This window comes from Puccinia triticina, chromosome 1A (assembly GCF_026914185.1).
Source record: "Puccinia triticina chromosome 1A, complete sequence".
Taxonomy (NCBI): Eukaryota; Fungi; Basidiomycota; class Pucciniomycetes; order Pucciniales; family Pucciniaceae; genus Puccinia; species Puccinia triticina.
The window spans coordinates 1,066,228-1,081,903 of record NC_070558.1 but is presented as its reverse complement, the minus strand read 5'-3'; the positions used below and the strand labels follow the sequence as shown (position 1 = coordinate 1,081,903).

At 50.0% G+C, this 15,676-nt stretch overlaps 2 protein-coding genes across 2 annotated transcripts; one reads left to right on the top strand and one right to left on the bottom strand.

The window, feature by feature from the left end:
* Positions 1-1,222: 1,222 nt before the first annotated feature.
* PtA15_1A164 (uncharacterized protein) lies at positions 1,223-2,522 on the bottom strand (the record flags this gene model as incomplete). The annotated part of the gene is made up of 4 exons (XM_053165162.1): positions 1,223-1,806; positions 1,864-1,917; positions 1,982-2,258; positions 2,325-2,522. The coding sequence occupies 4 exons, from the start codon at positions 2,520-2,522 to the stop codon at positions 1,223-1,225; spliced, it is 1,113 nt and encodes a 370-aa protein (XP_053016381.1).
* A 1,850-nt stretch (positions 2,523-4,372) lies between these two features.
* On the top strand, positions 4,373-7,238 carry PtA15_1A163 (uncharacterized protein; the record flags this gene model as incomplete). Its single annotated transcript, XM_053165161.1, has 4 exons — positions 4,373-4,597; positions 4,873-5,751; positions 5,962-7,026; positions 7,167-7,238. 4 exons carry the CDS (start codon positions 4,373-4,375, stop codon positions 7,236-7,238), a joined length of 2,241 nt encoding a protein of 746 aa, XP_053016380.1.
* Positions 7,239-15,676: the final 8,438 nt, after the last annotated feature.

The following is a 15,676-nucleotide window of genomic DNA, read 5'->3' as shown; positions in this document are numbered from 1 at the left end:
GTGTTTATAAAACTATTCTTTCACTTTGTTTATGTGCCTTCCATGACACAAGTTCACCTGTGGGCACCTACATACCCCATAGTATGCAATACCTGAGAACCCCGCCTAGGTCACTGCATACCGCCTTTTTTGCAGGCAAAATAAAGTCCCTGGGAAACCCAGAAGACCCAAAAGACCTGGGTCTCGGACTTGGCAAATTTGTGTGAAGTCCCCTTTTGTAGCCGGACCGGTGATACACCGGTCTTTACTACAGTCAACTGATGATAGTACTGCTACATCACGACCACCGGCTTATATCACATCCCCCCCGTCCGCATCACATCGGCCCCACAGTCATATGCCCCCGGGCGGAATCAACATGACCTTCTCTCCCCGCCATGCCTACACCCTCAGAACTCTACACCCTCCCGAACGCCATCCTCTGGTCTTACAGCTAGACACAACTTACCACTTGATCTCTCCGACACTTCAGGTCTCTTATTATCCCCATATCCAACCCCTGACTACTTCTAAACCACCACTTTACGAAATTTTTCCTCTTCTCTCCTCATTAGCTTACTTCAAGCCGCCGCTGGAGGACATTAGAATATCTAAACATATCATTTTTCTTATCACTCATAATTTACCTGTTTTTTGTTGGGTCACTCATGATTTGCTAGCATCCAGTCGGATCACTCATAGAATGCTCGTCTTCTGCAACTTGTTCATAAATGACGTGATTTTTGTTAGTTGCCAGCAATGAAGCAGTTGTGCTACTTGGCTAGTGTTTGCATTGTATCTTGTTGAGAAGCACCCGATAGGACCTGATAGATGGAGATAAACAAGAAGAGGCACAAGCCCCCAAGTTCATGACGCGACAAGACAAGTTTGAGAAAATTATTTGGAAAAAATATTCATGACACAACGAGCCAGTGGCAAACAAGCTAGGTGCGACACAACCACAAGCAACCACAAGCGATAAGAATTTGTAAGTCGGTCAAAGTTTGAGACAGGATCTCAGGGAGGCAGGATAACAAGAGAGCACGAGATGAGAGAAATGAGACATTCACAGCGAGACAACAGACATGATAAACCAGAGATAAATGACTTCAAAGTTGCAAGTTGCAAGCGGAAAGGCGCGGTCGGTTCGAGTATCAAATAGGTCATAGCAATTTCAAGGTAATTGGACAACAGGAGGTAAAACCGTTGACTGAGAGCAGTCGGAGACGAGTTTTCAAGCGGATCAGGGAGTGGTAGGAGTCACTGATCTTTCCTCCCGGAAGATACCAGTCGAGTTGATGAGGGCATGATCATGCCTCGTCAGCATGCGGCGCTTGGGAGCGACTCCATCATCCGATTCCGAGGATGATGTATCGTCTTCTGATTCGAAGATACGGCTCTTAGTCTTGCGAGGACGTTTTGAGCAACTAGCCTTACCTGCCTTGGAGCGAACAGGTCGTTTGGGGCCAACTCTTTTCACACCGTTTCTGGAGTGATGCTCACTTGTGATTCGGGTACTGTTAAGCCAAACAGTTATACGGGGGGCTTCGTCCGGGTCTTCAGAGTCGGGCTCGTGCCCAAGAGAACGAATCCGATCGTCTGAGGCCTCGGCAGGTGGACCAATCAGTCGGACCCACCCGTTTGCAAAGGCCGTCAGAATGCGGCGAGTCCGCGCAATCCGCATGTCTGAAGGACGAGCACAAAAGTCCGCTGGTACAACACCCTTGCTGTTCGGCAGGACCTGCAGAGTAACGTCGAGGTCACGCAGCTTTTGCTCAGTTTTCGTACCGGGCCATCCTTTGGTCCAAACTCCACCAGTGGCTTCGCCTGTAGGCCAAATTGTTAGTCAGAATGTGGAATTGCCTGATAGGGGGTATAGCTTACACAAGGCCTCCTTGAGTTTTGCTCGAACCTCAGCAGCGTTTGCAAGCTTGCTACCTATGACAATGAAAAATCAAATAAGCACAACAATACCGACCATACAAAGCTGAAATTGACATACCTAAGTCATGTGGACAATCTCCGTCTTTGGGATCTTTCCCAGAGCGGCGTTTGCGCTTGTTACTTGGTTTGGGATAAGCACCAGTGATTGCCTTGACTGCTTGCTGGCCGTTGACGAAGTTGTAGAACAGTTGGCAAGTGTTGGTGCCCCCTTCGAGGACGTCGAGGAACTCTTCACCAATGAAGCTACCTCCGGTGATGAGTTCGGGATTGTGAGGGTCACGCGATGCAATGGCAAAGAAGCCCTCAACCTGATGGGACACGCTCAAGTTTTTGAGCTGCAAGTAACAAATAGGAACTTCAGCGAATAACATGGGAAGAAAGGGTACTGGGATGTAACTCACATCCCGTTTGACCTTTCGGATCCACATTTTGAGTTTGAACCGCTCTCGCTTTTTCCATTGGGCAACGGCGTCGGGCAAGTCCTCGGAGGCTGGTGCAACAGAGTCCGGGGGGGTTATAGTATCGAGAAAGTCTTGATCTCGCCATTGATCCTGTGTATCAAAATCCAGGAGACGCCAGAGCTCGCCACAAGAGACCATTCGATCCTGAAATGGAATTGATTCTGAGGAGGGAGAACGTTAGTACATAATAGTTGGCCAGAAATACAGGTGATAGAGCTTACTGTCGTGGTAAATGGGGCTTGCTTCCTCGTCATATTTACAAAAATTGTTGAAATTGGTGGGTCCGCGGATTCAAACCTCATTGCCGAGATAATTCAAGGCAGGTTGCGCATGTAGCATCCTCTCAATTATGATGAGGTGGACGGACCTCTGATACTGACGGTACGCCTCCTCAAGGGCAAGCTTATCATCAGCAGTCAAACGAAGATACTCGGCATATCTGGCAGCTCGGGCACACAGCTCGTCTAGCGAGTCGTTTTGGATTTGTTCCATGACTTCTGGGGGGGCGCGTTTCCTGGGCGCTGGAGGGGCTGCATCTGACGAATCTGGGTCATCAAGGAATGAGACACGACGAGGGGCAGGCGGGGTCTCGGGTTGTGGAAGCTGGAAAATAGAGGGTGTTGTCGGTGCCCGCTGGGCGTTAGGCGATGTTTCTTTGGAGGGAGCTGGTGGTTGTGGGGGGGTGGCACAGCAGGAGTAGGCGGACTCGGATCAGATGGAGCATCCCCATTGGGACGAGAAGGTGTCGCGGCTTTTTTCCGGGGTGCCCGCTTTTTTGGGGCCGGTTTGGAAGGTTGAGAAGTCGGACTAAAGTGCACAGGGGGAGGGAGGCTTGGCGATAACATAGGACCACTGGGAAGGAAGTTTGGATTTTGTGGAGGGTTGTGACGTGCAGCAGGGTTTGCACCCCAGTTGATTGGGCCAGCGAGTGGAGAAGTGTAGGTGTACTGCAAACTCGGTGGATGATGGTCTTGCGACAACTGTTGGACACGGGTCGAAGTGGGATGCTCGGATGGGGATTCAAGGAACAACAGATTGGGGTGGGGGCCGCGCGGCCCAATCTGACCCGAGTACATGGCATGAGAGTCAGGGGTGGAAGAAGGGAATCGTCCGGCTGATTAAGGGACACCCAAATGTGGATAGCTAATTAACCAAAATTTCATAAAATTGTTCATAAAGGGGCTCTAAAGTGCTTTTTGAAACTCTATTGTGAGCCCCCCTGATTTGATAGCCCCAGGATTTTTTATTTTTCTTGTGCTGGTATGGTATACTTTATTTTTCTTTGCTGGGGCCAGCTTGCCAATGGATGATTATATAAACCACAATAAGGCATCTGCACCTAGTTTTACCCCGTCTTATTCTTATAAGTAGGGCTTATACACCCAGTTTTACCCCTGGTTACTGAATATATCATCCAATGAGGAAGAGTTCCTTAATTTACTAGTGGTAGTAGTGTACTGGAGATTATAAAAACAGCTTTACTATACTGCAAGGGCCCCAGTTACAGTCAAGTCAAGGCCAGCCATTGTACTTAGGTGGAACTTTTGCCAAGTTTATATCTTGAATGCACAATATGGGGAAGAATGATCAAGGACAGAGATTTGCAGGCAAGTGACTTGAATTTTTTGCCAGGTTTTTCTTCCAGTTGATGTGTAAATAGCTCCAGTAGTGTAGCTGTTGTGGTGGCAGCACAGCACTCATTCATGAGCTTTGCACTGGGATTGACTCAAGGGCATTGGGGGGTTTCACAACAAGAGTCTAGCAAGAACTCCCCCCAAGCAAGCTCTCATAGTGATCCTCCCCCTGTGGATTGTTCTGTGTGGAATTGGATTGTGGGCAGTTTCGGCGGAGTGCCGGTCGGTTGCTAGGCCCCGGGGAGCCGCGGCGGTAGCCCCCCTGGATCCTCCAGCACTTCCCTTCTTCTTCTTCTTCCTCTTCCCTCCCCACCCCTCTCCAGCCACCAACGACCACCACCACCACCCACCACCATGAGCCTCCCACTGGCAGCACTCGACAGCCAGCACCCCAGCCTCAGCCCAGCCACAACCCCACCCGCAGACGACCTCGACACATTCGAGATATTCGACCCCCGCGGACTCTTCTCGCCCCCAAGCAACAGCACCAACCTCCTCTGGCTCAAAACAACTGCAGCCACCAACCCAAGCACCCCGCGGATGATCAGCCCAGTCGAGTCGCCCATCTCCCCATGCAGCGTAAGCATCCCACTCACTCTCTCCACACACACACACACACACACACCGCCCAAGCAGCCACACCAGACAAGCCTCAGCTGGCCTATTTCCCCCCCCCCCCCCCCTTCACTCCACTTTTTCTTTTCGGTTTGCAGCGTCACCCAAAGTAGGCCTGGGGGGGGGAACGGTCGCGTATCAAACGGTCAACCTCACAGAAAAATCCTCCTCCTCAGCAATTGCTCAAACACCAGCAGCCCATGCTAACCATTGCACTCTCTCCCCCCCCCCCTCCACAGTCACTCCCCTTCTGTCGCTCCCCACCGACGAGCATGTCCATGAACCAGTCCGCATCGCTTGTCCGCGGACGATCGCCCCCTCCCCGGTTCCTCTCCGAGCCCCACTCCACCCCCTCGCCCTCCTCCTCCGCCACATCCTCCCCCTCCCCGCCCCACCATCCCGCACCGAGCATCCCCCACACACGCCACAACTACCCCCTCAGCCACCACCGCCCCGCACCCATCGTCACCTCGGGCTTCCGAGACTCCTCCCTGCCCTCGCGCCTCTCCTACCTGCGCTCGGACGACCGGCTCGACTCGGTCTCCTCGCTCGCCTACTCCGACATGGATGCCTCGCCAGCTGTCAATTTCCTGTCCGCTTTTGCTGATGCAACCATTCCGTCGATTAGAGCTGAGATGTCTCCTATTCCAACAGTGCCCTCGGAGCTTGTGGAGGAGGGTGACCAGGTGGCCGGGTACATGGTCGGCCAGATCATCGGCCGGGGCGGCTTCAGCGTCGTCCGCGAGGCCCGCCATCCGGCCACTGAGCAGCGCGTCGCCGTCAAGATCGTCCGCAGGGCTCCCCCTAGATCCCACCAACACTCTCGCTTCCCTCCCCAGCCAGTCTCCCTACACGCCTCCATCAGCTCTCGTGACCGCTCCTCGTCGGTGGCCATGACCGTCAACGGCCATCTCGTCAACTCGGCACACCTGCCCCTGCCGACCAGTGCGACCGAGGATCTGGCGAATGCGCTGCTCAAGCAGGAGATCCGCGTCTGGTCCAGCTTGAGCCCCCACCCCAACCTGGTCCCCCTGCTCTCGCTCCACGAGACGCCCACTCAGACCCTCCTGTTCATGCCCATGTGCGAAGGCGGCAACCTGCTCCAGCTGCTCAACCAAGTCAAGCTGAACCCGCACGAGCAAGACAAGCTGTACGCCCTCTTTGCCTGGCCCTCCTTCACCTCATCATCCTCCCCACCGCTCGGCCAGTCTGGCTCTTCTTCTTCCTCTTCTTCTTCTGCTGCTGGCCCTGGCCCCTCTTCCTCTTCGGGCGGCGGCGGCGGCCTCCGCCTCGACCTGGTCCGGCCGATCTTCTGGCAAATCGTCCAGGGCCTCACATACCTGCACAACGAGGCCGGCATCGTCCACAAGGACATCAAGCTCGAAAACATCCTCATCCAGCAGGGCCAGATCAAAATCTCCGACTTCGGCCTGGCCACCTACCCCTCCCCGGGCCGGCCGCTCGACCCCGCCCGGGCCGCCGCCAAGGGGAAAGCCTCTTCGAGCTGGAACCGCGACCTCTCCCTGCCCAAGACGTTCAGCGCGCTCCCACGGATCAACGAGGGCCGGATCGCCGGCCACGTCGACCCCCGCTCGATGACCTGGAGCCTCTCCTCCAATCACACCCGCACCCGGCTTCCCCCGCAACTCGACAACTCGATCTTCGCATCCCAGCCGGTCAAGGAAGACGACAACGACGAGGATCTGAGCAGGCCACAGGACGACGACCCGTTCGCGTCGCTCGACATGTTTCCCACCGCCGCCGGATCGCTGGCCTACACGCCTCCCGAGCAGCTCCGCTCAGAGACCCCTCTCGCCTGCCCCTCGCTCGACATCTGGGCCCTCGGCTGTGTGCTCTACGGGCTCTTGGAAGGCCATCTCCCGTTCCAGGACGACTTCGAGCCCCGGCTGAGACTCAAGATCATGAACGGCCAGTTTGACTTCCCCGCCGCCCTCGTCGTCTCCCCGGCCGACCAGGCCGGCCAGGCCTCCAGCGAAGCCGAGACCAAGATGAGCGTGGCTAAGGTCCTCCAGGGCTGTCTCGCCGTGGACAGGAACAGCCGCTGGGTGGTCTCGGAGATCGGCGGCTCCGGCTGGCTCGCGCGCCCCGACAAGTCCTCCTCCGACGACGGACGCCACCGCCGCGAAGCGACGACCAGCGACGACTCGGCCCGCTCCGTCTCGACGGCCTCGAGCGGCGCCTCGGGGTCGTCGGCGGACGGGTTCCCCCTGGACGCGTCCGTGGCCAGCCCGACCTTCTTGCCGCCCGACTGCCTTCCACACGACCCGGCCTGTCTCGAGGCCGCCAGCCCAGAGGAGTCTCCGCTCGACTTACACGCCCTGCTCGTCGCCGTCGACCCGTCGCCCTCCTCCCCGCCGGGCTCCGACAGGCCCGCTAGGCCCAGACGCCGCGCCCCCGCGCCCTTCGCCCGCCGCACGCTCCTCGGCCCCGGCTTCCCTGTCCCACGCACCGCGCCGCCTGTCGTCGGAGGAGGAGGAGGGGGGCCCCGTTCGTTGTCTCGGTCGCGGTCGAGGACTCGCAGCCCGTTCTGTGCCAACAAATGACCCCGCCCCCGCCCCACTTACCCCGCCGGTCTCCGCGTTGATCGCCTCCGGAATCGGCTTCCTCCCACCCCCCCATCCTCTGCTCTCCCATGTATGTTTCTCCCCCCCCCCCCCCCCCCCCCCCCCCCCCCCCCCCCCCCCCCCCCCCCCCCCGTCCCTCTCCCATTCCCCCCCTTTCATTGTGCAGTCACTTTGCCCCCTTTTTTCTCTCTCTCGCTCCATGACTTCCACAATTCGATTCTTGTGCGTATGTGTGTGTGTGTGTACAAAACCTGCCCGCCCTGCCCTCTTGTTGCTAGGACCCCCCCCCCCCCCAAAAAAAAAAGATGTTCATGTGATGGCGTACGTCTGTCGCTGGTGCCCCGTCGTTCCGTTTTCAGTTTATTTTGTGGTGGTGGTGTGGGGATGCGTCGGAGACGACGCGGAGGTGTGTGTTTGTGTGATGTGTGGGTGGAGTGAGATCCGGGCTTGAGTGGTGGAGATGGATTGGATGTGTGGGACAACAGTTTTGGGCACCATGTTTTTTGTTGCTCACGCTCTGGCCATACAGCTGGACGCATGGCATGGTCTGTTCAGGCGTGCAAAATAAGTTCCCACAGATGGTTATGAAGGCCAAGAATGAAAAGTGTGAAGATTATCCAATTTTGTGCAAATGACTCGGAATCTGTGTTATTACTTATGGCCCTCTCTGTGTGGAGGGAGGCCACTGTCCAGCAGGGACCAGCTGACAAAATGCAGCAAGTACTGCTCAACTGCTTTGTTGATGATTTTCGATTGGCCACTGGTTCTGCGGGGGTAGGCTGTTGACGGCCAAAGTCAAATCACCAGGTGTGTGCCCATCTCTCTAGTGATCTGAGATATAAAGATTGTCTGACACAATAGTATTGGGTGTCCAATATAGGAGTGCACTTATACATGCTGCACCTTATTAAGAGATCCCTATAAACAAAGAAAAATGCGATAAAAAATCAGGAATGATGGGTGGAAAACATGCTCTGCAACCATCACCGGGCCTAGGAATGCAAACCCCAGCCTGTGAATGCATCTCTCTAAACAGTTGCAACTATAGCACATAAAAGACAAGATCTTCCAGAGTAACAAGAATTGTAGATGAGCAAGGTTTGTATGAACCAGAAGATCTTAGCTACAGGAAATGTCCAGCAATACACTCTCAAAGGGATGCCGTGATCCCTGGAGTAAGGCTCATCCTCTGTTTGTGATGATGAGCCTAAGAAACAACAAAGCTAACCAAAGGCCAAAAAACCAATGGGAGGACAGAGACCTGCAGAGTATAAAGTGACAACTTGGTCCCTATGTTTGGATCCACACCTGCACTTTACCCCGCACACACTCCAGCACTCTTTTCCCTGACTAAACCATCCACAAAAAGCTAGCTGCCGTTCTGTTTGCCAAAGCATTGCCGAAAGAGCAAGGACCTTTTCCCACACTCCCACTGCTTCGCGGCGCTTCCTCAAAACCTAAGAGTCCTTATCGTCCTCAAGCCTCCCAGACTTACTCACCACCTCATTGACACCCTTCTTGGGGCTATAGATTGATCTAGTGTGTATTTCTGTTTTGGATCTCCATAGGCAACGGTGGGCCAATACACTAACATTATTTGTTAGCATAGTGTAATTTAGCCAAAACCAGCTAACAATAACAACATTTTCTGTCATCTTGTTTTTTGTGTTGCTAACAATACAGGAACTTGCCCAGGAAATAGTGATGGATAACAGCAATAACATGCCTGTTATTGTTGTTATTACTGTTATTTCCCGTTATTGTTAGTATGGATACTTGTATCTGAGATAACAAATAACATGAATTTGTTGAGGGTAATAGAGGTGACACAAGTACTTAGAGAGACTTGACAAAGTGTCAAGGACATAGTCCGAGCACAGTGAGTCAAAGCATAATAATCATTCAATGTGGAAGAAGAAACAGCAGGAAAAACAACTAGACTATATGCACATGTATCATAGGCTAAGTTGTGGGTGCATGAGTTAGAAGCATAACACAACAGAGAGATTCTAATATCTCAACGGAATTTGGGAGTCAATAAAATGGCTACACTAACAGTTATTGTCCAATAACGTTAGTGTAGTGCAGTGGCCCATTGCTGCCATAGGGGTTTCTGAGAAAACCAAACCTGAGATCGAGTAAATCACGTGTTAATAACAAGGGAAATGAAAGTGGCACTGTCACTGATGTGGAGCTTGGTTGAGTGCAGATGGTGCAGTAAAATCTGATACAGCTATCTAAGGGGTAGAAAGCTTTTACTAGCCAGCTGAAATTTATGGCAAGCAATGAACTTCACCATTTTCATCAAGCTGTCTACTGTAATCACAATCCAATTCAATCCCACACTGATCATCTTTCCTGGGTCTCATTCACACTCTCTCTTGGGGTCAATCCTCACTTCCCATCATTTGGCAACGCATGTTTTGATTTTTCTGTTAGTCTCCTGCCATGATGTATGGCCACAGGATGGAGGACTGTTGGACTGGCCCATAAGCACTCACAACCAACCACCCAGCTGGCAGCCACAAGCGTCTGCAGCCTAGTTGGCAAAGGCAACACTCTAGTATGTGTCTCAGCATAGCTGAGGTTGTCAGTTTGACTCTCACCAGACACATCTTCATTTTACACTCTCTACAATCAGTAGAGGAATTGCTGTGCAATAACAAAGGTATCACAATTTTTGATAACACTACTCACCTGACTTTGGGCAGAAGCACCATCAAATAAATAACCTTTGGGATGATCAAACCCACCTTTGAAGTTCTTCCCGGGCTTGTTGGCCTTTTGTTATTTTTATTGGAATATTGGAAAAAATTGACTTCTGCATTGGTTTCAGTGGTTACATTCCCATACCAAGTGAGATAAAAAATGATTCGTTAGATGTTTGGCCCATACAAGACAACAAAAGGATAGTGTCAACCCCCTCCCTCCCGTGGGGTTCACCAGACCACAAGACTGTCACAGATAGATACATAACCCATTCCTCTTCCTTCCCTGGCTCAGCATAGAACTGATCTCCTCTCTCTCTGTGCCAGGTAAGCCTTTCATTCCCTTTCTTGTCTTTCTTTTCTCTCATGATCTTCTAGTTGTACTTAGGAGAGAACTGGTCTCCTCTCTCTCTGAGCCAGCCTTCCATATGCAATATACTTACTTGGGCAAAAATTACCGTGCCTGATGATATGGTTCCTGCAGATTGACAGTGAGAATTATTCTTGTCCTTGCATGTTTTTCTAGGATGATTGACAATGGGCTCACTTCCATAAGTTGGCACTGATTTTTCTGCAAGGGTCCTTTGTGAATCAGGGTGATTTTGGACAAATCCAGGGCATGCCAGGGAAGTTCAAGCCCAGGAAGATTGCTGGGGGCCTGTTGTGTTCAACCTGGTTTGGTGGGGTTGAATGACCTTTGGAAATCATAATTAAAGGGGAAAGGTGTGAATCAAGTCTTGGGAAAAGATCTGCAATGATGCCAAGTGCACTGCAACAGGGGTGATACCTCAATCACCTAGAGTAAACTTGGACCTTCAGTTGCACAGCCTCAAAATCAGCTATTGCTCTACTACATAGTATGTATACGGCTGCACACTAGACCTGCTATTCAATATGTAGCAGGCTGTGCACCAGATCCGCTATTCATGGGCCAATTACTGTGCTAATTTTTTAGCTTTCAACCCACTAAAAGGACATACAGCAATGCTTTTAGCAGATTTAGTAAATATTGCCAAATTCCCGCAATGTTTTTTAGACAACTGTACCCATACAGGGCACCCAAGGGTGTGTACCAGAGGTACTTTTTGTGTGTACTGCTGGTACGTTTTGTGTTTTTCCTTCAAAAACTTGTGCCATGTCTTGTGGCGCTCCAGGTCATGGAGGGTTCCCTTCACAGCTGTCATTGGGTCCCACCAGGTGACTATACAGTGGTTATCCGCCAGGTGTGGTAGACGGAAAAGTGGAAAAATAAAAGGTTTTTTCTAGGTGACATAATTACTCATACCAGGCCTCAGGATACCACTAAATGGACCCCAGAAATGGATTCTACGGCCAATTTCACCCATATTCACCACTGGAATGGTCATTACAACCTCACTGGATTATAAGTTACACCTCATTGGACCCCACCAAATACCTATCACACGGCCAGCCCCAGCAACCCAGCTGTCACCTGCCTCAGCTCAAGTTTCACAGTAGTACACTCATACACATCACAGGATACAAAAATACATCTCCATTTCAGGCTACACTCATTACATATTAACTACATACACTCCTTTATATACATAGTATGGCATCATTTACACTGTTTCTGCAGCCTCAGACTTTGTGTATGCACTAATTACCCCTGTATGACAGCTCATGCAGTCTACTGTCACCTTATGCATGCTTTAGAATGTTCTGTTGTATATTCTGACATCATGTATGCACCCCTGGCATGTTTAGAATGTTTTGTTGTATATTCTGACACCATTCATGCGCCTCATGACATCATTTGTATCTACTCCCACCAGCTAAAATCCCTTGTCCTGCTGTCTAGATTATCTGAAACCCTAACCCACAGGGCCCTCCGGGGCTCCACTTTTGTCTATAAAAGGAGCTCTCTCCACCCCCAGTGGCCTGCTCCCCAGTTCCTCACCCAGAACCCACAAGTCACCCAACACTCATCCACACTCAAATCCTAAAAACCTTATAACAACCCTTTTAATAAAGAAATTAAACCCTTATAACAGATTAATTAACACACTTACACTTTGCCAGTCAAACAGATTTCATCTGGAACAGACCAGGCCTATCACTTAATAAAACTTGCCAAGCTGAGCTTGGTGGGTCTTGTTGACTGATAACACAAGGGCAGAGCTTGCAAGTCCATCATACCCTTCAAAATTGAGCGAAAGGGTTTCATTACCACTTTTTAATCTTACACCGGGGGTGCCAGTTACCCTCTAACGGGTCCAAATGGTTATCTTGAAGATGTAGCCACTTGGTCACTAAATTCCACCAGTGCTGTGGTATACATAGAAGTGGAAAATTCAAAATTTCTTTCTAATACATTTAATTACTCATCCTAGGCTTCAATATCCCACCAAATGAACCCCAGAAATGGACTCTACAGCCAATTTCACCCCTATTCACCATTGGAGGTGTCACTCAAGCCCTGCTGGATGGGAAGTTACGCCCCTTTGCACCCCATTGAAGCCTATCACATGTTTGACACACCCATTCACCAGCCTGTCATCAGCCTCAAGTCAAGGATCTCAGCATTATACTTGAACACATCACTGGATACAGACATAGATCTCCCCATCAGTCTATCTTCATTAAATAGTATCAATTATTCCCTTATTTCCATACAATGACATCATTTTGCACTGCCTCTGCGCCTCAGACCTCATTTACACACTTACTGCATCTGTATGACACTTGATTCAGCCTACTTTCATTTTATGCCATATTCATGCAGCACCACTGCAGCCTTCTGACATCATTTATGTACCCTGACATATTATGACATCACTTATACCTACTGCCAACACCACACAGCGGGAAGCGCAGTGTTTTTTGACCCGCTTTGCTAAGCTTTTAGTTCAGCAGCAGGTGAGCTGCTGCGCTTTTTGCTGATTGATCTGACTCCTGAGGGGGGAAAAAGACAAGATTTCAGTGGCCTGCAGCGGAAAACCGCTGTGCTGCGCGCTGAAAAGCGGCCAATGTTGCTGACAAGAGCGCTGAGCGCTGAAAAGCGGTGAAGCTTGCTGGAATAAGCGCTGAGTGCTGAAAAGTGGTCAATCTTTTCACTGCTGTCCATCTTGTGGTTGCTATAACTTAACATTTGGACTCCATAGCACACAAAACGGGGGTGTTTCTTGCGCTACCCTTAGTGGGCCCAGGAGCCGCAGTGCTCTGCGTTAGAAACACCTTTTGTAGCGAAAAGCAAAGAAAAGTGCCTCCAGCCGCTGCACCGCTTTTGCTGCGCTATTTTGCAGTGAAAGCGGGAAAAAAACTCTTTGCTACCTGAGGATCAAAATCTGCATAGCATTTTTTTTGCTGCGCTGACACTGAAAACAGCGCCTGGCCACTGACACTATTGCTTTTGGGCACCAGGAAAAGCGGGTGGCTGCTGCACTTTGCTATTTTGGTGCTTTTGTCAGCAAAGCACAGCTGTTGCGGTGTTGCTACTACCACCAGCTCAAATGCCTCATACCTTTGTCCAGACTAGCTGAAACCTTAACCCAGGAGGCTAAAATCTCTCACATTTGTCCATAACAGGAGCTCTCTCCTCCCCCCAGTTGTCTTCTCTCCAGCTCAGTACTCACTGTTGTGACACTGTCTGATAACTTGACTGTGACACCTGTCACAGCTATTGTTCATAGCATATATAGTTCTCTTTCCTCACATTATGATGAAAGTATCACATTCTCCGCAAGTCTGCTCTCCAACAATCACCAGTTATTTACATACCACTTTCACACTTACCATCACCATGATAAGCTAAACAGACATCTGAGGACAGAAACACAATACCCCAAGGGGTGAGTGTACATGTTTGTGGAAACATGTTTCATTGCATTTTCAGTGTGATGAAAGATGAAAAGAGAGGAAAGAAAAGAAAGAAAGGAGGAGAAAGAAAGAGAACAAGAACTTTACCTGAGGACAGAAACATGATACCCCAAGGGGTGAGTGTACGTGTTTGTGGAAGGATGAGAAAGGGTCCTTCCACGTACGGCTGCCTCAGGTTAGGTTCTCTCTGTGTGAAACCTGTGTAATAGGTATGGAGCAGGTGAGAAAAGCGCTAGATTCCTAGAGGGTCTAGCTCAACACACCACAACCCTTATATTTGCAAATAATCACTGAACTCACTCTCAACTCTCACATACCTGTTGTTGAAAAACTTCATCTGGAACAGACCAGACCTATCACTTGATTCACTACAAAAGGGGTTGCATTGGTTACAACCCCCTGTGGTGAGGTTGACCGGGGTCAGCCAACACTGCAAGAAAAACTCTAGAAACTGCTTGCAGTTGAGATGCAGCAAGCTTCAATCAAGCTTCAGCTCAAGCTGGAGTCAAGCACCCAAATTCCGTGCTGGTGCACCTTGAGTCTGTACCTTGTTCAGCATCTCAATGTTGAACATGCTGTAGTGCTCATGCAGTAGGCTGAGGCAAATGAGCATCCCCCTGAGCACCCTTTTATTTTCTTTTATTAAACACTCCATGCACCATTGAATCCAGCCAGAATAGCATAAACAGGGTATGTGCACATGAAAGGGATATGTACAGATGAAAGAAATATGTACGCATGAAAGGGGAATGTGAGGAGGTGTATTAACACACAAAAGGGATATGTACACATGATGAAAGGGGTATGTATGCATGAAAGGGGTATGTGAGGAGGTGTATTAACACATAAAAGGGATATGTACACATGATGAAAGGGGTATGTATGCATGAAAGGGGTATGTGCAGTAAGGGGTATTTGCACATGAAAGGGATATGTAAACATCAAAGGGGTATGTAAAACTGAATGATAAAAGGGGTATTAAAAGGGATCTGAAAAACTCAAAGGGGACATGTAAACATGAAAGGGTCATGAACACATGATGAAAGGGGTATGTACACATTGTGAAAGGGATACATGCACATGAAAGGGATATACACACATGAAAGGGGTATGTGCACATAAAGGGCTATGTACACATTATGAAAGGGGTGAATGCATACAAAAGGGTGCACATGAAAGGGGTATATGCACAAGAAAGGGGTATGTGCACATGAAAGGGGAATTTGAACAGGTATCAACTCCTGTACTTAGTTTTTTGTACCTTAGACTCACTCTTGCATAAATTAGACAATGTGCATGGAATCAACCAGTACTTGCTTCTTGAATGAGGCACAGCTTGCCTTGAGCTCTTGCATCTCAACTGCGGGCAGTTTCTAGAGTTTTTCTTGCAGTGCAATATAATATTGGTCTGGGAGACAGGTCTTAGGCCCCGTTTGGCTGCCGCGTTGAACGTCATAAATGGTCAAATTTATGACACACAAGCCAAAGTTTGCCCCCGTTGCCACCAAACATTTGAAACCCCTGGGGGTTGCACGTCATAAATTTGACCATTTATGATGTATAGCACGGCAGCCAAACGGGGCCTCATATTGGCAGGGCCCACTGCTACATTACAACAAAGGAAAAATTGATTGGTAGGCCCCACTGAGATAAGATTGGTCTGGGAGACCAATCCTACATTGTTCAAACTTATTGTGGGGGGTTGTCACTATTTAGGCTGCAAGCATGCATTTTGGTGTGAGGCAATGCCACAGCTGTAGTTCCAAGGGCTCCCAGATGTTTCCTAATGAATTCCCTCCCAGAATCAAATATTTTCTCACTTTTTGTGATGTTGTAACACAGTGAAAACCTGCAAAAACGGTTGGAAAGCCTGCTATTTTGGCTATGAGCATGCATTTTGGGGTGATGAA